The sequence below is a fragment of the Dipteris shenzhenensis genome, chromosome 31, assembly GCF_047967505.1.
Source record: "Dipteris shenzhenensis isolate YYH24624 ecotype China chromosome 31, Dip_SZ_1.0, whole genome shotgun sequence".
Classification (NCBI taxonomy): Eukaryota; Viridiplantae; Streptophyta; class Polypodiopsida; order Gleicheniales; family Dipteridaceae; genus Dipteris; species Dipteris shenzhenensis.
The window spans coordinates 34,920,853-34,948,493 of record NC_141626.1 but is presented as its reverse complement, the minus strand read 5'-3'; the positions used below and the strand labels follow the sequence as shown (position 1 = coordinate 34,948,493).

At 40.8% G+C, this 27,641-nt stretch overlaps 1 protein-coding gene across 1 annotated transcript; it reads right to left on the bottom strand.

Annotated features, from left to right (window-relative positions):
* Positions 1 to 12,334: 12,334 nt before the first annotated feature.
* On the bottom strand, positions 12,335 to 15,722 carry LOC147881383 (putative protein phosphatase 2C 34). The gene is made up of 5 exons (XM_087402320.1): positions 14,494 to 15,722; positions 13,986 to 14,345; positions 13,779 to 13,896; positions 13,446 to 13,669; positions 12,335 to 13,020 (listed from the first exon to the last, which is right to left on the bottom strand). Exons 1-5 carry the CDS (start codon positions 14,734 to 14,736, stop codon positions 12,580 to 12,582), a joined length of 1,386 nt encoding a protein of 461 aa, XP_087258446.1. The 5' UTR covers positions 14,737 to 15,722; the 3' UTR covers positions 12,335 to 12,579.
* Positions 15,723 to 27,641: the final 11,919 nt, after the last annotated feature.

The window sequence follows — 27,641 nt, the reverse complement described above, 5'->3', positions numbered from 1 at the left end:
GTGGAGCACGAGATTGAGTTAAAGCCAAAAAGCAAGCCAGTTGTGCAACGCTTAAGGCGATTGGGGGTGATCCAAGCTGAGGCACTAAAGACAGAGGTAACACAACTACTTGAGGCGGGATTCATCTTTCCTGTTGATGATTTAGAATGGATATCTCTTGTAGTTGTCACACCAAAGAAAGAAAATAACTAGTGGGTTTGTGTGGACTTCTGTCCTTTGAATGCATGCACTAAGAGGGATCATTTTCCTTTGCCATTCCAAGATGAAATACTAGACCAAGTGGCAGGGCATGAGATGTATTTTGTATGTGATGGGTATTCTAGGTACTTTCAAATTCATATTCGGGAGGTAGATTTAAAAAAAACATCATTTGTCACACCTTGGGGAGTTTTTGCTTGCAGAGTGATGCCTTTTGGGTTGACCAATGCACAGCTACATTTCAAAGGTTCATGAGTCTAGTGCTCGAGCCTTACTTGGGAAAGTTCATAAGGGTGTTTTTGGATGATTTTTGCATTTATTCTCGGTGCATAGATCACATGGAGAAGTTAAAGATGGCCTTAGCTAGGATTGATGAAGCAAAAGGGTGTCTAAATCCTAGCAAGTGTCTTTGTTTTCGTTATTTGCATTGGCCTGCAACTAGCGCTAGTTGCAGTGATGGGCGTAGGAACCCTTTCTTCCCCTCTCTTCTCTTGTTCCCTCTTCTTTCCCTCTTTTCCTCTTTTCCTCTTTTCCTCCCTCTTTCCCCCCTCTTTCCCTCCCTCTCCTATTTCCTCTTCTTCCTCTCTTTTCTTCTTTTCCCCTCTCTTTTTTCATTCTCTTTTCCCCTCTTCCTTCCTCTTCCTTCTCTTCTTTTCCCTTCTCTTATTTCCTCTCTTTCATCCTCTTTTCTCTTCTTTTCATAAGCATATGCATTTGCCTATGCTTATGCTCATATGCTTATGCTTATGCATGAGCATATGCTCATATGCTCATATGCTTTTCCCCTCTCTATTTTTTTTCTCTTTTTCCCTCTTCCTTATCTTCTTTTCCCCTCTCTTATTTCCTCTCTTTCATCATCTTTTGTCCTCTTTTCATAAGCATATGCATTTGCCTATGCTTATGCATTCTCTTTTTTCCTCTCTTTTCTTCTTTTGCCCTCTCTTTTTTCATTCTTTTCCCCCCTCTTCCTTCCTCTTCCTTATCTTCTTTTCCCTTCTCTTATTTCCTCTCTTTCATCCTCTTTTCTCTTCTTTTCATAAGCATATGCATTTGCCTATGCTTATGCTCATATGCTTATGCTTATGCATGAGCATATGCTCATATGCTCATATGCTTTTCCCCTTTCTTTTTTCCTTCTCTTTTCTCATCTTCATTTCTCTTCTCTTCTTTTCCCCTCTCTTATTTCCTCTCTTTCATCCTCTCTTCTATTCTTTTCATAAGCATATACATTTGCCTATGCTTATGCTCATATGCTTATGCTTATTCATGAGCATATGATCATTGCTTTTCCCCTCTGTTTTTTCCTTCTCTTTTTCCCTCTTCCTTTCTCTTCTTTCTCTTCTTTTTCCCTCTCTTATTTCCTCTCTTTCATTTTCTTTTCTCTTCTTTTTCTCTTTTTTCCCCTCTTTTCTTCTTTTCTCCTCTCTTTCGAAAGGGTAATATTGTAACAAACAATGTTGTATATTTTTGACATGTATATGCTTCTGTCGCTCGGCTCGTTTGAGCAATTTTGTATCACCCTTTTCACAAAAGAAATTTTGTAACAAAAAACATTCTTTTGAATTACTTTTAAAAAAACATTAGTGGGGTAAAACAGGGCTTGCTATGGCCCTATTTAGCTCCACTAATGTTTTTTTAAAGCTTCTGTTAATCGTCGCTATATAGCAACGTTTACTAGTGTTGCTATATAGCAACATTTATTATTGTCGCTATATAGCGATGCTTATATAGGCCATTCTTTTTCGACGTTTTTGCGCTCGTCAAACAAAAACTTTTTAGTGTAAAAAAGGTCGGTATTTCCGTCGGAAAGGGCCTATGCCGTGTAGTGGCACAACTTTAGTGATCTTGTCAGAGGAGACATCTGCAGACAACTCTGGGGATGTAGGGGCTTATGCGAAATCTTTCAGGGAGCTAGATAGATCATTTCCATTGTCCTTTAATTCTGGGTCCAAGTCAATCCTTTTCCCCCCTGCCAGGGCTATATTTGCCAGCTTTTCTCGGCAAGATCTTGCAAAGTGTCCAATTTTTCTGTAGACAAAACAAGCATCAAGAAAATATCTGAAATTTACTTAACATACATCGAGAGAGCAAGACCATCTAGAAAACGAGCTTCAATAATGTTTGATGTCTCTTGCATACGATCCCATAGGATCCATGCCCTTTTCCTACCAAACAAGGCTCTTGACGAGGGAGGAATATATAGAACTCTTCCAAGAGACGTGGCCAAATTTTTGAGAGAAACCCCTAGCCATGCAGGGAGCATGGGGAACTCCACCTAGATGGGGCAGTCATGGTAGAGAAACTCATTTACAAAGAAGGAGGAGCTCCATGGTATCGCCAACACTGCAACACTAGAAAACATGAGAGGCTTCCAATTAGATCATTACGTAAAGTTTCAAAGACATCCAATGAGAAAGAAGCCCTTCCCAAGAAATTTCATAGAGTACGCGTCATGGAGCACATCACATTCGAACATGAGAAATTGGTGCATGTCCTCCAATGATGGGATATATCTTGTGAAGAAGAGGTAGACCCTACCTCAAGCTAGGCGCTCCATCTCTAGCATGATGGCCTCCAACTAGATCTCACAACACCTTGAATGTTTTTTACCCATTTCATACCAGGCTTTGTTATCCATTGCCTTAGCTTGGTGCGATATTTCAGCATGTAGCAGCTTCATGGCCTCATTTGCTTCCAACAGGGAAAAGCCAAGATGATATTTGGATGGTAGAATCGCTGCATATGATGGAAAAGTAGGGGCATCACCTTTCTTGGGGTTCTCAGATCCCTCGACCTTCGAGGATGTATCATCACTCTCACTTGTGAAACTCATACCCTGTGCAACCTATGAGGATGTGACAAGCATGCACTTATTCCCCTTGCCTATCCTAGCTCCATCGATGGAGTGTGTGGTGGACATGCATTGGGCTCACTCCCTTAGACATTCAACACTCCCAACGTTTTTCAATTTGCATTCAAAACAAATCAATTTGAGTTTAGCACATACCAATTTGAATTTAACATAGCACTTTGCTTTTAGAAATTTCAATTTAGCATATAGCAATTTGAATTTGGTTAATAGCTCTTTGCATTTTGCACATATCACTTTGCATTTTGCACATAATACTTTGCATTTAACTCATAACCACACATATGTGTGGCGGGAGAGTTGACACACTTCCTCTCCAAAAATTATAAGACCAAGAAACGTGCCCTTCCTTGGGTTCATTTCAACTTGCACTTAGCACAAAGCAGTTTCAATTTAGCACTTAGCAATTTGAATTTTGCACATAGAACTTTGCATTTTGCACATAGTACTTTGCATTTTGCACATAGTATTTTGCATTTAGCACATAACCACACGTAGCATGTGGGGGGAGAGTTGGCACACTTTCTCTCCAAATATTATAAGACCAAGGAACGTGCCCTTCCTTGGGTTCATATCAGTTTGCATTTAGCACATAGCATTTTGCATATAGCATGTAGCAATTTGAATTTGGCATATAGCACTTTGCATTTAGTACATAGCAGTTAAGTCATATTTTTAAAAAATTGAATTTAGCACATAACAATTTGAATCTGGCACATAGCACTTCGCATTCAGCACACATAGCACTTTGCATTCAACACATAGCACTTTGCATTTAGCACATAGTACTTTGCATTAGCCAAATAACCACAAACTTGTATGGGAACAGAGTTGGGACACTTCCTCTCCAAAATTTATAAGACCAAGGGACGTGCCCTTCCTTGGGTCCATGGATTTCAATTTGCATTTAGCATAATGCAATATGAATTTGGCACATAGAAATTTGAATTCGGCATATAGAAATTTGCATTTGGGTTATAGTACTTTACATTTAGCACATAAGCACACATTTGTGCGAGGGGATAGTGGGCACACTTCCTCTCCAAAAATTTTAAGACCAAGGAACCTACCCTTCCTTGGGTTGATACTGGCACATAGCAATCTGTATATAGCACACAACAATTTGAATTTGGCACATAGGACTTTGCATTTAGCATAAACCACACATTGGTGTAGGGGAAGAGTTGGCATGCTTCCTCTGAAAAAATTATAAGACCAAGGAACGTGCCCTTCCTTGGGTTCACAGCACTTTGAAACAACACATGGCACTCCGTATTTAGCACATAGCAATTTGATGGCTTCCATCAAAGACCATTCACATGTAAACTCGTTCAACCATAAGCAATGACAACAAAATAATGATGGACATAATTGAGTTTGTGTGTATCAAAATATTAACGAACCTTCTTTTAGTGCCATACCTCTATTTTTCTTTGCGCAAAGATTGCACCAAAAATTTTGACTTCCCTTTGAACAATGGACTTTCGCTACTTTATGAATTATTTCATTGCCATACCTCTGGTAGAGATTGCACAAAGTTTTGCTTTTCAATAGAACAATGGGAATTACTTGGTTTATGAATGGGTAGCAATTTACTTTAGCAAACTTTTGAAGTTACATTTTTGTTGCACTCTCCCAATCACAATTACTAGGATTAAGATGTTGCTTTGTTGCATGACAGAATAAAATTATACAGAGTTACCCACATATGACCATATTGTATCTACCTTGTTTATAGAGTCAAGAAGCAAGAAGAGACTAGTATCTTTCTACATTATTTCGGAACTGTGCTTGCAAAGTTTCCCTCTTTGTTCCTTCAGCCCACAAGGTTGCCTTGTAGTAGTTATCATTGTTGCTGGTCATGCGTCCTCTTTTGCATCTGTCAGAAGAGATGGTAGAAATGTCACATGCGATCAGTAATGACAACCTTTCCTGATTGAGTATCTCAGTTGTCACCTTTTGTCCTTTAATATCTATTGAGATAACATTGATGATCTATCCGATTTTGTACCTGCAAGTATAAAATCGTGAAATTCAATGCTATGGGTTCATCTATGGTGTTCGCATGACTGTGAGAAATTTAACAAGTGTCAACAGACTACTGTGTCTAATGCAGTATGGTCAGAATGATAGTGTGAGAAAATTGATGGATGTTGTGTTGGAAAGAACAAAGCTTGTGAATATCATTGCTGCCATCGAATAGGTTGATTGCCTCACATGCTTTTTTAAACTCGAGGGTTTGCAGCTTCTAAACAAATGGCTCCAAGAAGCACACAAAGGCAAGGCGGGAAAAAATGAGAGCTTGATGGATTGGAAAGAGTGTCGGAAGATATGCTACTCGTTCAACTTCGCACCCTTGAGAGGTTGATGTGGATCTAGAGTTGCTCAATGGGAAAGTCCGTCAACAATATGCACAGCCACAGAAATCTTGATATCCAAAATAGGGCGAGAAAGATCGTGGACATATGTAAAAAATAAGTTCATGCAGAGATGAAACAAATGCCAAACTGAATCAAGGGATGTAATTGCCGTCGAAGCATCCCGAGTGGATGCCTTGATGTCAAACTTGGAATTGTCTTCGACATCCAAATTAAATGGAATTCCAAGCATGCAAGAGGGGGGTAGTGAAAGCTTTGCTGAATCACAGATGGACGATGCTCCTTTGCTTTCAAAAGGTCAGACGATGCACCAAACAGTTTAGGGAGCCGAAGGAAGCCGCTTATGTCCAACACGATACATATGGAACTATGGGCAAGGGGGACATTCCCATCTTGGAGGGGAAAGAGATCGATCATCAAGGACAAGAAACCAGTGCAATTGATGGAGCATATGGGAACAAAGATGCTGGCAAGAAATAGAGAAAGAGGAAAATCTGGGAGGAACAAGAAGCAATGAAGGAAAGCTGTAGATTGGGATGAAGGCGAGGTGATATGATGATTGCTTGGAGGTTCCTGGCTATGGTGATGCCTATAGATAAGCTTGTGAGAGAAGAAGGTGATAATTTTATAGGTGCCTATATATATACATATCTCAATCCTCGAGAAGAGGGAAGGAGAGGTTCGAGGAAGAAGATTCAGAACAAATGGGATCCGAGGAAGCAGTTGCCAAATTCTATGACCTTTGATTATTGTAAACCAAAGGTTTATAAAGTAGACACGTGGCACAACCACAAACTAGAGTTCCTTTTTATTCCACAATGCTGGCCACCATGAGGCGGTTGATGAGCCACCACTTCAAGAGCGGCATAGCTACTGACTGGCGGTACCAAGGTGACGAAAAGAAGAGACAGTCATCGATGAATTGAAAAGACAATACCCTAACCCCCCAAATTCGGAGTTCAATGACAATTACATGCGAGAGCATGTGTTCTGTCTTGAAGCATCGTAGGTCAACCTTGCGAACTTCCATCACAAAGGGGAAGGCTACTAAACCTAGCTGGGTAGACAAAGATGACAAGAAGTTTTTGAAAAAGTAGTACAAGGACCATTCCCAAAAGTTCGACAGTCAGAGGAGGGCTGCGAGGAGATGCCTGGACACCGTAGACCTATGCTTTGCACTTTGGTGCAAGCGCACGGTTGGTGTTCGAGGCATGGGTGGTAAGTCTCAATATTGCATGCACTTTATCTAACTCTCATAAATTGGGCCCACAGCAAGCTGTGATGGGTCGCCTTCCCACATACAAAGAGGTGAGACACGCATTTCGCATAGGATCGAGGCCGTGGTTAACTAAGATGGAGGTAGTAGGAGCGACAAATGATTGGGATGAGGTGGTTGCTTGCACGGTATAAGTCTACTCCTACTTGTAATCTCACTCTTTAGATTGTTTCCTCGGGGGGGTCAGTCATCATATGTAACCCTATCACGTGAGTTCAACAAAAGGATATTTTTAATATCTAAAATTTACACAAATTAATATACATAAGGGAGTTTTTGAAATAAATTTGGAAAAAATTTACAGATTTGTATAGAAAAAGGGTAAATTTTATTAGGGAAAAATTTACAGATAAGGGAATTTACAAATAGTCCTTGAGCGCACGTGATATGGAGGGTTTATACATAGTGAACCCCCCGAGATTGTTTCATTCTTTAAGTTCCAATCTAATTTCTAATTAATATGATTTCACTCTTAGGGTGCAAGCTCGAACGTCCCATCAGTGGAGGTGAGCGGTGATAACGAGGAGGCAACTCTCAAGGGATTTGGCTCATGGCTTCAACGAGGGCTACAGATCAAGTGTAGCTCACGAGGGCCAGAGATCAAGCTAGTGCGACCACAATGATGACGATGACGATTCAGATGAGCAGCAGTAGTAGTAGTAGTTTGTATATACTTCGGCATGTATATGCTTTTGCATGTCGGCTCGTTTGAGCGATTTTGTATCACCCTTTTCAAAAGGACAATTTTGTAACAAACAAGGTTGTATATACTTTAGAATGTATATGCTTCTGTCTCTCGGCTCATTTGAGCAATTTGTATCACCCCTTTCACTAGGGAAATTTTGGAACAAACAAGGTTTGAGAGTTTTATCTCACTTGTATTGATGTAAACATTCTTTTATAATTACTAAAAAAAGACATTAGTGGGGCAAACAGGGCTTGATGTGGCCCTGTTTAGTACCACTAATGTTTTTTTTTAAGTTCTGTTAAGGGTCACTATATAGCGACGCTTTACCAATGTTGCTATATAGCAACATTTACCAGAGTCACTATATAGCAACGCTTATATAGCGACATTTATTTTTCGATGTTAATAGCGACGTAAATATCGACCTTTGCGCCCATCAAAAAAAAACTTTTTAGTGTAAAAAAGGTTGGTACCTCAGTCCAAAAAACGGCCTGTGCCTTGTAGTGTACTTGTGTTTTGTGCAGCTTTCTAGGTAAGCTTGCAAACCTATTCTTTACAGTTGTAGATCTTGATCAAACCTACACTTGCAACAAGAAAAGTTTAATCTTTCCACTAACTGATGCACAGGGAGAGATTGTGAAGAGATCAGCAGAGACATCATGAAGCGAATGGAGAGATTGTGAAAGAGGATAGACATTAGGTGATCCTTTTTGTTTTGAAGGTGTGCTTAAAATTTCTTTTCAATTCTGTGTGGTGTGAATGAATTCCTACGAATCTGTATGTGAATGAAATACTACGAAAGACGAGGCCTAAGAGGTCATCTTCTGCATACGTCTTCTCTGTAATCGGCCAAATTTTCTCCTCTAATGCCTAGTGGCTCATGTTTGTGTCTGGCCATCTACTCAACTCGTCGTGTGCGCTCGGAGGGCTCGGAGAGCTTGTCCGCACCGTGTGCATGCGTTGGTTGTGCATGAGCTTGTTTGTGTCATGTCCCTTGTTCTGTGTCATTATCATCATCCTAGGAGCCACGAACGTCATTGTCATCCTCATAGGAGCCTCGTATAGTGTCTTCATCATCATAGGAGCCACGGAGAGGAGGAGCAGGAGAGGCTTTGCGAGTAGAAGATGCGAGTGGGCCACACGGGAAACCAAGGGGGGGAGGGTAGCGAGGGAGGGAGGGGGAGGCAGGCATGTGATGGGGGATGGAGGCGATAGAGGGAGGAAGGCAGTAAGCAAGCTAGGGGAAAGGAGGTGATGCGCAAACAAGGTAGCTGGTAGGAGGAAGAAAAGATTAGGGTAGGCATCAGGAATAGGGTGGGCATGAAGAAAGGGTAGGTGAGTTAGGGGTGGGTAGGAGGTAGGCTCAATAGGTTGAGTTAGGGTAGGGATTTTCTCCCCCTCTTTAAAAAAATTTAATATTCCTTTCCTTTCCCCTTATGAAATTTTATCCCTCACCGTATTTAAAATTAATCTCTAGCCCCTCTCCCCCCTTTTACGACTCCCATAAAACATTAGGTTTCAATGCATCACAGCCCACCTTTGACCCTTTGTAATTTAGCACTTTTGAATTTTTAAGTTGCATGCTTCCTTCTTTAATTTTCACGATGTTTTAATTTAGGTTTTTGATTTCATAGTCATGAAATCCAATTGCTCCAATTGGCCCAAGTTAAAAACGCAATGACTGGAAATGGATTTTTATGTTTTCAAATCGACCTAAGGTCAATTCGAAATATGAAAGAGATCTAAGGAAGGCACACAACCCCACACCCAAACATAGACAGACACAAGCACACACATGCCATTGATTGAAAATGGATCTTGGGTCAATTTCATAGCTCAATAGATGCGATGATGACAATGATGGCTTGCACACATCATATGCACGAGTGCACACACTCATTCAAAACTAAGAATATGTTGTGAAGACAATAAGGGAACCAAAGATCGCCAATTGATCTTGGGTCGATTTTAAACCTTTGACCATGTGATATGGGGAATTCCAATCACGTGAAGAGCACAAGATAAGGCGCACAGCCCCACACACTAACGTAGACACACCAATAGATAGGGATTGCAAATCAACCTTGGGTCTATTTCAAATCTACAAGGATGTGGCAATGAGAATAATGGCACTTTTCAAATCAACCCAACGTCAATTTGCAATACATCTTAGAATGTGTGTGTGTGGGGGGGGGGGGGGGGGTGAGAGAGAGAGACAGAGAGAGAGAACATCAATATGTGTGTGTGAGTGATCATGAAATCAACCTTAGGTCAATTTGTAAAGCCTAGGCATTTTGTTCAACACCCTACACTATCATTTCTCAAATTTGCAAGGATGTGGCAATGATTATAATCTCACTCCTCAAATCAACCCAAGGTAGATTTACAATTCATCTTAGAATGTGTGTGTGTGGGGGGGGGGGGGAAAGAGAGAGAGAGAGAGCATTAAAATATGTGTGTGTGAGTGATCATCAAAACAACCTGAGGTCAATTTATAAAGCCTAGCCATTTTGTTCAACAACCTATGCTATCATTTCTCAAATAGACCCAAGGTCAATTTCGTGTGTGTGTAGGGGTCTTAGAGTGTGTTTGTGTGTCTATTCAATATCCAAGAATGTGTTTGTGTGGCATGTATGTGTGTATGAGTGATCACTAATCTCCATGAAGTGCAAATCGACCCGAGTTCAATTTGGAAACTCCAAAACATTTTGAATGTGTTTGTGTGTGTGTGTGAGTGAGCACCAAGTTCAATTTGCAAAGCATGACCATTGTGTCAACATCCTACTTCTCAAGTTTCCAAATCGACCTTGGATGATTTTGTAAAGTCTAGCCATTGTGTTTGACACCCTATGCAACCATCATTTCTCAAATCGACCTAAGGCTAATTTCCTATGTGTGTGGGGGTGTCTTACCGCATGTTTATGTGTTTGTGTAATGTCCAAGAACATGTGTGTGTGTGTGTGTGTGTGTGCACGCGTGTGCATGTGTGATCACCAATATCCATGAAGTGCAAATCAACCTAAGGTCAATTTGGAAACTCAAAACATATTCTCAATGTGTGTGTTTGTGCATGAGTGAACAAATGGATCAAATATTGATTTGCAAAGCATGACAACATCCATGAAGCCCAAATTGACCTGGGGTCCATTTGGAAACTCAAAAGATGTTCTAAATGTGTTTGTGTGTGTGTGTGAGTGATCGTTAAATCGACCTAAGATCGATTTGCAAAGCCTGGAGATTGTGTTTTATTCCCTACATCTCATATCGACCCAAGGTCCATTTCATGTCTTAGAATGTGTGTGCACGCGCGCTACCATGTGATCTTAATGCAAGACACAGTTCCACTCATAGGTAAACACATTGGTCAAATCCACATACTCAAAATTAATCCAAGGTCAATTTTCATTAAATGGAGTCTAGATTTTTTAATATCTTCAAATCTACTGTGAGGGGCACTCAGAAAGGCACACAACTCGAGCACAACACCCAATACCCCGACATAAACACACACATGCCATGTATTGTAAACCAACCCAATGATGATTTGAAAACTCTTAGCATGTTCTAGTGAGTAGTGAGGGACCCCTCCCCCCTTCAAAATTTGAGCCAGAGACAGACAGACAGACACACAAAGAGAGAAGCAGGAAGGGAGGGAGAGAGGGAGGGAGGGAGAGAGAGAGAGAGAGAGAAGCAAGAAGGAAAGGAGAGAGAGAGAGAGAGAGAGAGAGAGAGAGAGAGAGAGAGAGTTTTAAAAAGTAACCGTCATCTAAATTTGGATAAGGTCAATTATAAGCATGGCACAATATGAGCCAAAATGCAAATTTATTCTACTAAAGGATGGATTGAAGGTAGCATAACGGACAATTATTTCAATTGATCCAAATGGCTCTTGCCACTTCCAAACATTAGGAAATGGGATGATATCAATTTCTATTGATGTCTGTTGTACAACTTTTGATGTTAAGCTTTCGTACCCTAACACAAGTGCATCCCATGTCAAAGAGGCACTTAGTAGTATTGTGCATTGGCACTCTAATGCAATACAACCCTTATTAAAGGCAACCTCGAGCACTAGCATACATATACCATTTAATGTTGTGCAACCTTCATGTTTGTGGGCATGCACATACTCTCGTTTTAAAGAATCAAATTATGTATACACTGTTTCTTATCACAAGTGGTTAGCTTTAATGGCTGATTTTTTCATCTTTTTTTTTGTTTAAGGACCTATGCAAGGATAGTCTTGTAACATGATACTAGAGAAACGACAAATGGAAAATAGACATGACTAGGTGGAAAGAAAAGTATTCTTATGATCACAACATTTGGAAACAAAGTTAAGGGAGGGTCAGATACTTCTTGTGCATCTATATGAAGGAATTGATTCTAAAGAGTTAGGGGATGATCTCCTAAGGATAGCTAGTTCTCAATATCACACACGCATGCATACGTGTATGCAACATACATGCACATTCTCCAACTTATACACATGCACGCACACACATGCACATGTATACACACAGACACATACACACTCACACACCACATATTACAATTACACATGCACATTTGTACATAGGCACGAGGCACACATGTACACATGTGCATGCACATAGACAAGCATGTACACACACAATAAATGTGCAAATAGATGCACACAGACACAAATATGCAAGTGTGCACGGGCACGCACACTCAGGTGCATAAATATGCATACATATACACATGTACACATGCATTTATGCATAGGTGTACAAAACACACATACACATGAATGCTGTGCCTGCCCACACACATGAATTTCGTTTGTATATTATGAGTATGTATTATGCGGTAATTAAAGATCTTAGCATTTCTCAAGTTCAAATCTTTAAAAAACAAGCGAGGTACGTGAGCGGTACTGATAATAAGCGTACTGTGTGAGCGGTACTGATAATAAGCGTACTGTGTGCTTGTGTAGATTCAAGCTGCAGGCAGAGCTGTAAGCCTCGAGAGTTTGATTTCGATCTTGTTTCTGTTTAATGATAATGAACGTTACGGTCGACGTAAGCAGGCATGAGGGAGGTTTCCGTCAACCGTCTACGGTCTGTGCATGCAAAAGGTATTGGCAGATCATACTCTAAATTTAAGTTTGTGATAAACAAGAAAATTTTGCATGGGACTCTGCAGTTCACACTCCTCGGTCCAAATGAGGATGATCATCGGATGCTGCAATTTGATTGACAGTAGTGATGATAGTATCGTAGGACTGCAAAACTGTTTTGTTGTTGTTGTTGCTGCTGCTGCTGCTGCTGCTGCCGTTGTTGCCACTCTCTCCATTGCTGCTGCCATTGCTGCTGCTGCTTCGAAGCTGGTACTCTAAGGAGCTTACAAACAAGTCGCCCATGTTGGCTACGTTGATGGCATTGCAGTTAGCGACGTTGTTCTTTGACGGGGTCAGCTTCTCTTTGAAGAAATGGCAGACAACTGCACAGTCGTCCGTCTTTGCACAGGCTTGCCTTCGTCTCCATCGCTTCACTGCGGCATCCACAACACTCTTGGCTGCAGCTTCCTTCGGAAAGGCTGCCCCAACTATGGCCACCACTTCCTCATTACTTAGAACATCCCATACCTGTTGCAGAAAAGCATCCGACGTGGATTCGAGTCATGTCTTAAAATCAATATGCTTCTCAAACGACTGCATACTCAAGACCCTACTAATCTCAGGAGGACAGCCCTAACTCGCTAAGTAACGATAGTACTACTCATCGATGCAAAAATTGATGAATCTACCGTCTGTTTTGCTGAGTGAAGCACATGATGTATCCTCAGGCAAGCACATTGAACAGGGCGGCGGTTTTCTCAAGAAATCGTAGTTACAAGCTTACAAGTGGATGTCTTTGAACCATGAATGAGATCACCATGGCAAGGAACGATCGCGAACTATTACACGGAACTGATTAGATTCCTCCGAGAGCAATACAAATTTGACAAGTAATTCTTGCCGACGTCGAAAAACTGAAGCATGCACCGCAACAGGGCATTGAGTGAATTTACCCCATCTGTGGCAAGAACTACGAATTCATCGTTTTCTGTGAGACTCCGATAGGAGACTTCAGGGAGGCTGCTCAAACCGTAGTCCTTCAGACAAAAGTCTCCCAGTGCTCGAGCCATGGCGAGCCCCGGCGTGTTGGCATGCGGCAGCCACAGCCTCGCAACCTGAGGTTCGTCCTCCAGAGCGAATACACGCCCCTTGCAATTTCTTATCCTCTCCAACTCTCCTGCAACAAGACCCAAGCGTGAATATACTAGCCCTCCACGGAATCTGTTGCTGGATGATTCAGCTCAGCCTGCAAAAAAGCAAGATTTCTGGACAAAAGAGTTAGGCACCTGGCAAATCTGGCTTGAAATCCACCGTCAGCTGATCTGCAACGATAGAGCCATCGTGAGCTGTTCTTGCCAGAACGGCTCTTGAATCTCCCACGTTAGCTATGACAAGGTCCTTGTCCTGTCGATCACAAGGAGGAGGTGAAGAAATCAGAAAGAGTATTGCCTCAGTTGTGCGAAATTGAGATCAAAACGGAGGCTTGCGCTTACTTGCACTATCATGGTCACAGATGTTGTTCCACTGCAGAAACTATTGAGCTTTGGGTGCTTCTTGAGATCGTGATCCATCTTCTCATATGCCGCAACAAATTTCTTCTTCCAGATCGCGAATATATCGGACTCAGTACCGGTCCACGGTTTCCCCAGACTGGCCTCCTTTTCCTTTAATCTACCTTCGTCTTCAACAGGGGAACTCCCGTTGCACGATTCTGCACTCCAGAACAACGAGTCGTGTGGCAGAGCCAATAAGGATGGCAGCGAATCTCTGACCCTCCTTGCAACGAGGTGCCCATTGGGACCATGGCCATCAAAAACACCGCAGAAAACTGTGTTTGCTTGTGCTGCAAAATCCTGCAAACATCGGCAAAGAAAACTAGTTAGTATGTGCGGTAGTCCCCGTCCTTTCGACAAAGAAATCGACTAGTTAGTATGTGCAGTAGTCCCACGCTGCGTCGCTCAAAATCAGGCTTTTCCAAGGCGAGGAGCGGTCTTCTCATACCTCCCAGACAAGCATGCAGTCCTGATTGATCCCTTTTTGGCCCTGCTTGGTAAAGAGACACGAAGCATTGCCAACTCCGTTGCCGCAAATCCGTCCCGGCATCTGGCTCAGAAGCTCGCAGACCTTGGCCTCCGCGCTCAAAACCTCCATCACGATTTTCTTCTTCTCTCTGCGCCTCTTTCGGACTTCTGTGCCGCATTGGATCTGAAGGGTTTCCTCGTCAATGGAAATGCAAGCACCCATGAGGAGGGAAGCCTCGCGCAGAGGCGATCCAGAGGGGCTCCACGGTGGGGGAATAGCTTTGCAGAAATCTTTAACGAATTCCTTCACAAGAGACTGGGATCATCAGCAGAAAGGTACGCAGTCTCATCAGATGAGTTGCCATGACGGGACTGGGGTTATCGTTTATGCAAAATCTCTCACTCTGAGCTCGTCAGCTATGGAATGGAGAAGAACCCTATCCGTTAACTGCGATGAAGAATGGAGTGCGCTCTCTCTCTCTCTCTCTTTCTTCCCTCAGCACAGAATCACTTTGCAAAAGCTCATATTCTACGACTTTGAGAGATGAGGTCCTCAGCTAGAGATCAGTGGATCAGAATGCGATCGGAAAAGAGCGATGAATGACAGAATGAACGCACAGGCATCCCTACACAGCGAATCGTTTTTGCAAAATCTTAGATTAAAGAGAGGACCTAAGTCAGCTTTACAGTGGAGAGGAGCAGATAACGGCGACGGAGCTCGCTCTCTCTCTCTCTCTCTCTCTGGCGAGAGAGGGCGTGGCGTGCGCGAGGATGAGTGTGTACGTTGCACTACTTTACTCTACGCCAGAAGCTCGTTGCCCATTCCTCTATACCCAAAATCTACGATGAGCTCATCAGCTCAAAGAGTGCAGAATCGATTCAGACAAAGGTGATGACAGATCCAAAACTCACTCCCAACACGCAGTCGCACACAAAAACAAGTTGAACAAATTAGCTGAGCGAGGAAGCTGTGGTGCAAAGAGCTTCTTATAATTCTGCAGCCCACGAGGATGAGCGAAGAAGCGGGTCAGACAAAGGCGATGAATGATAGATAGGATGAGAGCACAAACGCAAAAAATCCAAAGACAGAATCAGATCAAATGAATGCGATGAATGATAGATAAAAGTGCTCTACGAAGAAGATGATAATGAAGAAGGAGAAGAAGAAGAACAACAACAACAACAAAATAAGAAACCTTTCATTCTACACTTTGTGGGACACCTCATCGTTAAAATTGAGTCACATACATATCTTTTAAAATTCTTTGTGCGGCCTCCTTTGGCCTTTGGACGGTGCTCCACTACCCCACACAACAACGACCCCCACTTCAATCCGCTCCCCATGCTTCTCCCTTCTTCCATTGGAGTACACGTAGGTAGTTTTTAACTTGACCCTCTGCTCTTAAGATGAGTAGAGAGAGACTTAGGGGGAGAGAGAGAGAGAGAGACTCCCCTCCCCATGCTTGTCCATTCTTCCATTGGAGTAAAAGTAGGTAGTTACTATCTTGACCCAGTGCTTTTAAGATGAGTTGAGAGAGACGAAGGGGGGGAGAGAGAGAGAGAGACTGGGGGAGAGAGAGAGAGAGAGATGATGGTGAATATGCACAAAGGGAGAGAGAAGCACGCGCGCGCACACACACACACACACATGTAGAATATGCAAAAACTGATACAGCTTCATCTACTTTCACTCACATTGCATGCGTGTAGGGGGGGGGTGTGTGTGTGTGTGTGTGTGTGTGTGTGTGTGAGAGAGAGAGAGAGAGAGAGAGAGAGAGAGAGTCTACAGGCCAAAAATAAAAAGGGAACAATGGAAGAGTAGTTCATTGGGTGAATGTTTCCCCAAAGTAGAGTTACAAACTGTGGTGACTTGCACTCATCTCAAACTACTCTCAACCTATGCCACCACTTTCAAGGCTTCAATGATCCTTAGACTTTAAAGAAGATTTTTATAAGCTAGAACTTGAAGGATTTAGCTTTATAAATGTCTCAAGATGGCTTATAATCATTCGTTTAAGTATTTGGAGGGTTAAAACTAGAGCCCATATGAGAAAGTTGTGTGAATTTTCGAGCAAGTTTTTCAAATTTATTAGCCTTACCAACTTCGAGAAGCCTCTAGGTTTGCCTTAAATGGGGGAAAAATTTAGCCATGTATTGAGAGAGAGAGAGAGAGAGAGAGAGAGAGAGAGAGAGAGATAGTTAGAGAGAGGGAGAGAGAGTGTGTGTGTGTCTGATCATTCATTTAAGTATTTGGAGGGTTAAAACTAGAGCCCATATGAGAAAGTTGTGTGAATTTTCAAGCAAGTTAATCAAATTTATTAGAATTACCAACTTCAAGAAGCCTCTAGGTTTGCCTTAAATGGGGGAAAAATTTAGCCATGTATTGAGAGAGAGAGAGAGAGAGAGAGAGAGAGAGAGAGTGAGTGAGTGAGTGACAGAGTTAGAGAGAGAGAGAGTGGTGATGAATCCATACTTTCCAACTTCTAGGCCCTTAATATTGAAAAGGATTGATTTTACAAAACATACAATAATTTTATAGACTAGAGAACGCTAATACCCACTTCTCCTTTTGCTTATAGACTCACATCCCATATGATCTCAACAACAAGCGTTCACTTCACTACGGGATATAAAAGATAGCATGTACATTCATCAAAAGGGATTTTTTATCTCAAAAATCAACACGTTTTTATAAAATTATTATAGTGATAGATGGGATTTTAAAATTGAGTTTTAGAAGAAAACTTAAAGTTTAAGAACTATGGTAAAATACCTATCTAAAGTTGACAACCCTTTTGAATGCACATGCTCTTATCTAAGGTATTTTCTTAGTAAACACCCTTAGCACTCTTAATAACTCTTATGATTTTTCCATTATAAAGTCAAGAAAACTATTAATCTTTTCTATGAACATTGAAATATGATAAGAATAACCTTGTGTATATAAACTTTGGCTAACTCCACATGTGGCAAAGGCATCTATTTCCCTCCCCTAGCCCTAAAGTATTGGTTTAAAAATGCTATATAGTAAGTGTGTTAAAGGATACATTATAAATGCCCTTATCTTGCATAGGTATTTTAACCTAATCCTTCATAAATGTTTATTTTCTTTCTAGAATCCCTTTGTTAGTAGTATTCTATAAAACGTGTGAATTGTCTTATTTAAAAACCCCTTTAGATGATTGCAAGTATTACCTTACATATTCCTTAATGGACCCCCTAGGCATAATTCATGAGCGTTCGGCCTTAAGAGAGTTAAACACAAGCCATGTGCATTGTCCTAAGGAATGCTCATGGTGGTTTGCAAAGTAAGCAATTATTATTGGGCTTTAGGAGAGAGGCTTACATATCAAGTAGGAAAGTGTGCACATATTCAATTCTAATTAGTCGTACCCATCACATAACCTTAAGGAACACATATTCCCATGCATCCATCACCTCTTTGCCCCCAACTCTCCATTTTTTATAGAGTTCCAAAAAGATAATTCTTGTGTGTGAGAAGAAAGCTTTTACACATCTCAATTCGTAGTTAATATTTCACTCCATTAGTAAGCATCAAGCTATCACATCACTTAGGCCCTATATCAACATGAAGGATCCGAGCACTAGCTCCAAGAAGAAGGAAACACCTATAAGATTCCATGAGTTATTGGCCAAAGAGCCACCATGGTTGTTACAATAAAACAGTGTGAAGAATCAATGTCATTTTGTAAGGGTGTCCAAGCAAAACAGATTACAACAAAGGGATTGGTTGGCTATGGTAGTACATGTCATCAAATGACATCTATATAGCAAAAGTAAAAAGAAAATGAGATAATGAAAACATTATCAATATATAACGATAACAAAGAATCAAGCGCTTAGGATTGACATGAGACCTTTGACTAGGCAAGAGCTACAACCTACTAGACTTGCGTTTTGTAAGTACTAGTTTATATGGCAACCTTAACTTCTAGCAAGTGGGAAAGTTTGATCCGTACATGTTTAAGCAAGAACCCATGGAAGTTTTCCTCATTGAAAAGAAGTTTTTTCAGAAAAAGTCACTATTGCTTGGACTTCACTAATGTATACAAATCCATACATGTGTTTAACCTATAGTCATGTTTAGATATTGACTTTTAAATTCTACTTATGTGCCTCCATAAATTATTTGTTTCACATGCATGGTAGCCAAGTTTCCCACCCAAAAGATATGATGATTGAATTTGTATTCTTAAGTATGTAGAATAGGCTTAATATGGGGAATAAGTAACTATATGTCCCACAAATATTGTATCAAAAACTTGGCTATAATAGTCTTTTCTCTCTTAATTGGGTGAGCTTGGTCAATGAATAGGTGTAAGTGAAAGTGAACCACTTTTTTTAGTTGTATTGTACTGTAATAACTCTTATGAGTCATGACATAACCACAATTATTGACCTTTCATTTCAACAACTGGCAAAAACGATTAAATACATGTTGGAGCGAATGGGTATGACATTTCTTAAAATCACATTTATTTGTCTTGACTTATGTTGTAGCTACCCTAAATCTCTATAATTGCAGTCAATAATACTCAAGGAGTCCCTATGTATAAAAACCTTATATCATGTGCATTCAAAGCATACCTTATCTGTAAAAAAGTTATTAATAAAATGTACCCTTTTTCTAAATTTTTCCCAAACTTACTTTGAATACTCCCTTATGTAAGTTACCTTTTGTAGAATTTAGGAATTAGAAATAGCCTTCTGTTAAACTCACGTGATAGGGTTACATATGATGAGTGACGCCCCTGAGCAATAATAGTGCTATGTGCGAGACACCATCGTTGTACAACCTAATCATGCACCCACCCTAGTACGGAGTACCTTGATAAAGTTGGGCTTATCAAGCATCATCTTGTATATTTAATCTAATATAGGTTTATTTTCTAAATCTCTCTTGAAATGAAAATTAGTTCAAAAAGGATTCCTACTAGGAAACATTATAGATTTAAAAGGTAATTTATAACCTCTTACTTAATATATGTGTTCTAGATGCCATTGTCTTAAAAATACATAATTTTTTATGAAAATGATGAAATGTGCCTTTCTCTACCTAGTTTTTTGAGAACTTTATAGATTTAAAATTTTTACATTGTCTAAGCTTAGGCTCTAGACCCAAATTTTGGTTTGTATGTGAGAAAAAAATGATTTGTTTGTTATGTCATATCATCAATTTAAACGTACCAAAGTGTACCTGGGTACATATTTGGGTGCACCTGATCCCATTCTAGTCAAAGATGCAAAGGACCTAATTGAGTTCCTCAAACCGACATGTGTGTGTGTGTGTGTGTGTGTGTGCAGGCCTATGTGCACGTGTGTGCACATCCATGTGCATGAGCACATGATCATGTGTGTGTGCATGCATGCATGTGCGCGCGCACGCATGCACATGTGTGTGTGTGAGAGAGAGAGAGAGAGAGAGAGAGTTGTGATGAATCTGTACTTTCCAACTTCTAGCACTATAGTAGTTCCCTCTCTTGCTATTCCTTCAAGGAATTGCCAATTGTACAAAACATTCAATAGTTTTACAGACAAGAGGACACTAATACCTATTTTCATTTTTCTTATAGACTTCCATCTCATAGGATCTCAACCAAAGTGCACTTCTTTGTTTGGTTTTGACCATGTTCTCACAAGGCCTCTCCTTGTGGTTCACCAAGGAATATAAAAGATAGCATCCGCATTGATCAAAGGGTGGAAGCACATTAACCCACTACGCTTTTTGTGCTTTTTAGCATTGACAAGATAGCATGAGTTAAGAACAAACACATTTGAGAATGATTCATATTCATTTGATGTTTCTATTTTATAAAATAATGTTTAAGGGGTCATTGTTTGCTTGGGTGTAGCCATTTGTGGTGAGGTTCAAGAACTTTGCTATAAATGGCTATCTTGCATGACCCATAATACATTGCTCAACGGAATTCGCCAAACTTTATCTTCAAGCTGTAGTACACATTCCAAACTTGAACATGAGAGCAACAAATTATGGAATAAGGATTTGGAACAAGACCGTTAAAGCATTACAAGTGCCATGTTGCATGTGAAGCATGCATCCTGAAGACTATAGGATATAGCAATTTATTGAAAAACATCAAAATTTTGTTCTATACATATATGCAACCAAGTAATAATTATAAAGTACACTATGTAGCTTCTCCTCAACCCAAGGACACACCTAAATGAGATCATTATGCATGGGTTAATGGGCCTCTAATGTTGTGCTAAAGTGATGCATAGCCATTTGAGGGCACGCTCCATTACTTTTTTTTTATTTGTTGAAAACCAAAACAGATTGAAAATTTGGAATCCAAACAATTGGGACTAGTGCATGGTGGTCTTAAAACATTGATAGTTATTGGTGTTGGTATCTAGATTCACCCTAAAATGGAAGAAGTTGGAAAAGTGCAATTTATGCATGTGAAAATATATTTTAATAAATCCAACACTATTTACAATTTTGAATTATTTCTTTTTCCATGCACTTGCTTTCTCTATGGCTCATAAGCATGCCAAAGGTCATTGCATTTAATAATACATAGCACCAAACCTAATAGCATGCCCTTTGGCCTCTTTGTGTTTTCAAGCATTTTAGGCCACATTGCACTTGTTTGGGATATCTAATTCTGCTTACGTGTATCGCCGAAGGGGGAAAAACTGGCGGCTGAAATTTTTCTACTCCTGCAAATTTTAAATTTTCACACCTCTCGCCCATCAAATATTGAAAGATTAAGTAGCTGCAACCTGCAACCTACCCCCGCCCTACAAATGCCTTGCAACCCACATGCACCTTGACGTGACCTTGCGTAGACTTTGGTTTGCCATTGTCTTCTTTCTGGTAAGTTGTCTTCTATTCTTTGCTTACCTCACCAGCTAGCTTCTCTCTGTTTTGGTTTGGCATTGTCGTCTTTCATTGATCATCACCATGCCAACATGCAGCTCACCATGGCTTACAAGAGAAGCAAACAGAGGCTGTGAGATAGAAAAGCTGAAAAGCTTGGTCAGGGAACAAGGAGTAGAAGACTCCTTGCAGAGCAGCAATAGGAAGCAGTTGTTGCAGATGCATGCATTTGATCATTGCCATCAGAGCAAAGAAAACGAGCTATGATGTCATGATTGGTGGTAGCATTTAAGAAAGCAACATCAGGCCATTCAGGTAAATACCCTTCTCGAGTCTTCACAAGCCTTAGCCTGCACTCTAAAGTTCAAAGAGTGACAACCCTACCAACACCTTGTATTTTTGTGCCAAAACGTCTCCACTATTGCAATGACTTCTACACTTAGGCTTTCTCTCCTTTTCTTGCATTCTGTTGAAGCCCATAGAATACTTGGATCAGGATGATTAGGCATTGCTTCCACTCTTCTCGAGAATTACTCCAAATAACAAGAACATCTATAGAAAGTAGATGCCATACAAGATGTTTGATGATCACATCATACACATGCTTAATACAACGCAGGTCAGTGGTTGCCTAAACCATCCCGGTAGTTGCTTGTGATTGAGCTTTGGGATAGTTTACTTGTTTCATTTCTTGATACAACACAGGTCAATGGTTGTCTAAACCAGCCCAGTGGTTGTTTGTGATTAAGCTTTGGGATAGTTTACTAGGCTGTTGGCTAGACTTAATGTGATTGTCCTAAACTAGCCCGATGGTTGGAATATCATGCAACTGTGTGGCTGGTTCAACTCAAACACCAGAACCAGGCTGGCTTGGACTTAATGTGATTGTCCTAAACTAGCTCGGTGGTTGGAACATCATGCAATCATGGTTGGGTCAGCTCAAACACCAGTTATGTGATTGTTCTAAACCAGCCTGGTGGTTGAAATATCATGCAACTGTGCAGCTGGTTTAGCTTAAATATCAAAGCCAAGCTGGCTTGGCCTTAATGCGATTGTCCTAAACTAGCTCAGTGGTTAAAACATCATGCAATCGTGATTGGGTCAGCTCAAACACCAATTAAGGCTAGAGGAGGTAGGCACTGGCAACGAAATGCATTTGTGTTGGTTTAGGATTACTTGCAGCCCCCACAAAATATAACCTTTAGTAAATCCCAAACAACCACTGTGCTTGTTTCAGTAAATCCCAATCTATAAATCCTAAACAAGGGAAAATGTAAATCCCAAACAATATACTAATCCCAAACAATCACCGATCTTGTTTTAGTGACAATGACTATGCATGAGGGACCATCTAATTCATACATTCAAATTAGCATTTAATCGGAATTAGACTGTAATAACAATGACTGTGCATGAGGGACCATCTAAATCACTAGCTCAAATTAGCATTGAGTCAGAATCAGACTATAATAACAATGACCTTTCATCTAATTCACAAGATTAGATTAGCATTCAGTCAGTTTATCAGGCTATAATAATAATAGTTTAGAATGAGAACTAGCATTAAGTTGAGATAGACTGTAAGAACATATCACATGGTTAGAATTGCCATCTAATTGCACGTCATGAGTGAAGAATGTCCTTCCCCCGTGCATCCATCAAGATGCCTCCTATCTGAGTGATGCCATAGAAGATCGTACCATCAGTTGGTTGTTACTTTGGTAGTGAAAGTGGCTCTCATGAAGAACAAATGGCATATTTTTGCCCTCGTTTACATTTTACTACAACCATAGGGATCATTGCATAAGAAATTGTTGAAAAAACTATTCCTATTGTAGTGAAAATGGTTCCAATAACCAGCACGGTGCTTTAGAACTATGATAACACCAATAACTAGTGCAATGGTTGCAGGAAATTATACTAAATTGTAAATGTCTACATTTTCCTTAGCTTGGAGCTAAAATAGCTCCAAGAACGTGTGCGGTGGTTGAGAAATTATTGCACAAGGAGTAATACAACTAAAATATCTCTAAAATAACACTATTTTTCTTGGTTTAGAACTAAAATAGCTCCAACATCCAGCGCAGTGGTTGCGGATATGGACCTTGAGGGGTCCTGTTAGAGATTGGCATGCCACATTGGTCTACCATGGTTGTCTTCATGCCAACGTGGTGGTCTCGCCAAGCCAACATCATTGCTTGAACCAGCATGGTGGTCAGTGCAGCAAAAGATTGTGTTGCATAGCGATAGATAGCGAAGCTGCATAATGATAGGTGGTAAGGCAAAAGTATTATGATGTTGTCAAGCTAATGTGGTTGTGCTCAAACCAGTATGGTGGTGAGCGCATCAAAAGATTGTGTTGCATAATAACAAACGGCAATGCTGCGCAAGCAAACATGGCAAGTCAAAGGATGTGTGATGTAGTCAGGCCAGTGGCAGAGGAATAGTCTCTGTGCTCATGAGTAAATGCATATAGTGCCATGTGTCGAGCTCTGTGCTATTAACCATGATAAGATTGCATCTCATTATTATGCCAGTGCATGTTCATGATGCCAAAAAAATTTCCAGTGAGAGCACGGGTCCACACAAAATTCAAATATTTACCTAGAAGTGCATCGCGTCGTGGCCCCAAAATGGCCCCGAAAATAGTTTCATGATTGGCTACACCCAGGAAAATGTTGACCCTAAGAGTACATGAATAATCATAACAAGGCATGGAATTGCATGGCCTTGCTCTCAATTAAATGCAACTAAAGTTGAACGATAATTGGGAGCCGTAGTGAGTAGCCCAGAAAGTAGGATGATGCAAAATCTATAACAGGCGAGATGCTGGCACCAGTGGATCATCATGGCTAGGAAGGGAAGGAGTGGCAATCCACAACTTCAGGGAGGGAAGGAGGTGTAGGAGAGAATAGGCTCGGGGGGGTCACTATGTATAAACCCTCTATATCACGTGCGTTCAAGGCCTATATTTGAAGTCCCTTATCTGTAAAAAATTTCATTAATAAAATGTACCCCTTTTCTATACAAATCTGTAAATTTTTTCCAAAACTATTTTAAATAGTCCCTTATGTATATTTATTTCTGTAAATTTTAGAAATAAAAAAAATCCTTCTGTTGAACTCACGTGACAGGGTTACATATGATGAGTCACCCCCCCGAGAGAATAGGAGGGAGAGAAGCCAAAGCCACCAGCTCTAAAGTACACTGCCAACAAAAAAGAGGAAGCTTCTCCTGTGGACTCGTTAGAAAGGAAAGCACCAAATGTATGTACCTATAAGTTTTTTTTTCTCTATTTCTTGTCTCTACATCATTTATACACTTCAACTAATGTGGCATTCTATGTTTAGGGTGATGGAAAGCTCACAAAATGGAGTATCCAATGCAAAGGATGTTGTGCCTTATGAAGGAGGCTTTTCATGTTGAATATAGTCTTCGTTTGATGGGAGGTGATCCAAAAACCTTAAAGGAGGTTGATCTATCAGAGAGGGAGTGGTTGGGCATCTTTAAAACTCCCAGAGATCCATCTGTGTATAGAATTAAGTGCAACAGTGTCCGACCTGAAGCATATTGGGATTTTCTTCTTTTTCGCAACAAGATGAACCAAAACAACCCCTTACTAATTAATATGGAGGTCATAGCGGCCTTTGCAAGGGTGTACACAGAATAGTTTAGCCCAGTTGCAATTGAGTAGGTCAATTCAATCGATTTTACATGGGCAATTTTTGCAAAGCAGCACATCGAGGAATTAAACAAAAGTCGTTATTTTGAGAGCTTCACCATTAAGTGGAAGAGAAACAACGAAGAAATTTCAACCATAAAGGTGGCCAGGTAAGGGTCCATGGGATTTACTATGAGAGCTTACTCTATATCTTTCCTCGCAAGGATGAGACTGTCCAATTTTTTTCTCCCATTTTCCCTGAATTGGTGCTCAAAATATCTTGCTTTAATAAACACTCAACGGATGGTTACGTCCTGCGACCACATGGGTCCATGATATCTGCCCCATGTTTTGTCCATAACTATCTTATGTCTCTACACAATTTCTCAGATTCCAGGTGACTTTTATTAAATTTGAAGGGGATGTCAAGTGCACTCCCCACTTCCTTTGGCATGCAAAAGGACCAGTGTAGCAGCACATGGTCAGAGAGGCCAGTGCTCAGTTCATCTTCCATGCAAGCTTCGAGGCGCTCCCAGTAACTAGCTTGCTCTTGAGGTGAAAGCCAAACAAATCCTTCAAAACTGCAATAGTGACAATAGTCCCCTCCTCATCCCTGTAGAGTTCCTTGCAGTTAAGACTACCTTGCACAAGCACTGCAACACCTCCCTTTTTCTCTAAAGTGAAATTTGGCAAATACTTCAAAGCCCAAACTCCTACAGTCATACCACCATGTAGGATAGAGCATATTTATATGCTCGGGCAATGATGGTTTTGGTGAATCCTCTTACTACACCTCATTAAGGAGAATTGGGGTCTCTAAAGGGCCCCCAATTACTGTTTCCTAATTTCAAGGGATTAGTGAGGTATTTGAGGTGTACCAATGGGAGTGCTCCTTTTTGTGGGGCAATGCCATGTTGAGGTGGAGGGTGGGCAGACCTGCAAACAACCCCCATTGGCTACTCCTCTTACACCGGGGACCACTCAAACCATCCCCCCCCTCTACCCATGGTTGACCCTTCCCCCATATGCACCTACCCCAAACAAACCTACAAGTCATTCAAGAGGTGGTGGGCCCTTCTGGGTGTATTTCCCCCACCTCTTAGCTTGTTACAGGCCTGCTCCCTCCTATTCTCTGGTCTAGCTCCATCGGTCTAGCTCCACTCTCCCTCCATTTTTCAAATGTGGGAACTCATTTGGCATCTTCTCTGCCCCCTCCTGCTCTGGTCCACTGTGTTTCTCCCTCTCCGGCACCTCCTATAGTAGCTGCTCATTCTCTCTCCATTCCTAGCTACAACACCTCCTATAGCAGTAGCTGCTCATCCCCCTCTGCTCTTTCTCCCTCCATTCCTAGCTACAGTACCTCTTGTAGTGATTGTTCATAGCCCTCTTCTCTTTCTCCCTCCATTCCTAGCTACAACACCTCCTAGAGTAGTTTCTCATCCCCCTCTGCTCTTTCTCCCTCCATTCCTAGCTACAGCACCTCTTGAAGCTTCTCTCAACCTTCAGTTGCACCCTCTATACCTTCTCCCTCTCTCTCCCTCTATCAGAGCTACTCTCTCCCCCGAAGCTGCACTTTCTAGTCCACTATTGCTATTGTGACCTATGTACAAGCATGGTGAGGAGACCATACATGTACTCTGTGTCCCACAGGAGCAAAAATGCATTGGGTGAATGGGTGCCTTGCACCTACAGCTTGAATGATTGGATAGTCATTAGAGGATCTGCCAAGGGTCCACATAAGCTTCCCAATAGCAAAAAGAGGTGCTCTTTTGCATGAATGGAAGGGCCGCAGCATGAAGTTCAAGCTTGGGAAGAAAGGCACTACTACACACAGATCCTATTGCAACGTTTACGTACCGACGTTTAGCGCCCGCTTAGCATTAATCGTTGGTATGAAAAGCGGGTTTCGTAAATCATCGCTATCTAGCGACTGTTGCTAAAAGTTGCTATATAGCGACACTGATACAAAATATTATAGCGACATTTTTACATAGAGGTTTTTTTTTTTTTTATAGGCCTTAAAAGTTAGTTTTTTCCAATGATAAATTTTTTTAAATTTTCATACATGTTTGAGCTCATAGAGAATAAAAAAATGAGAGCATGTACATCAAGCCTTTGAAGCTCATATATTCATGTCCAAGTTTTAGATGAGAAAAATCAAATAAGAGCATTTACATCAATTGTTTCATCTTGAGCCAAGTCTAAGGCACCAAGCAAGTCTATCTCCAACTCTATACTGAGTTGATCTCCTATATCATCATCGTACTCTAGCATCGTACATTCACCTCAAAGTATTTGATCATCTTCTTCAATAAAGCTTAAGTGTGGTGATTGATCTTGATTATTGTTGTCTTCTTCGTCAATATCGTGATCTCCATCCTCCTCCCATGCGATGTCATTATGCGCATCTTCCCTCGGGATAGTCACTCATCATATGTAACCCTATCACGTGAGTTCAACAGAAGGATATTTTTTATTTATAAAATTTATAGAAATAAATATACATAAGGGACTATTTAAAATAGTTTTGGAAAAAATTTACAGATTTGTATAGAAAAGAGGCACATTTTATTAATGAAAAATTTACAGATAAGGGATTTTA

What these genes read in the sequence shown, in the direction of transcription:
- LOC147881383 (XM_087402320.1), bottom strand. Translation starts at nt 14,736, where the DNA reads ATGGGTGCTTGCATTTCCATTGACGAGGAAACCCTTCAGATCCAATGC. An exon ending in TTTCAAGCCAGATTTGCCAG is followed by an intron (nt 13,670 to 13,778) that starts GTGCCTAACTCT and finishes GTCTTGTTGCAG; the next exon opens with GAGAGTTGGAGAGGATAAGA. An exon ending in TAGTTCTTGCCACAGATGGG is followed by an intron (nt 13,021 to 13,445) that starts GTAAATTCACTC and finishes TTTCTGCAACAG; the next exon opens with GTATGGGATGTTCTAAGTAA.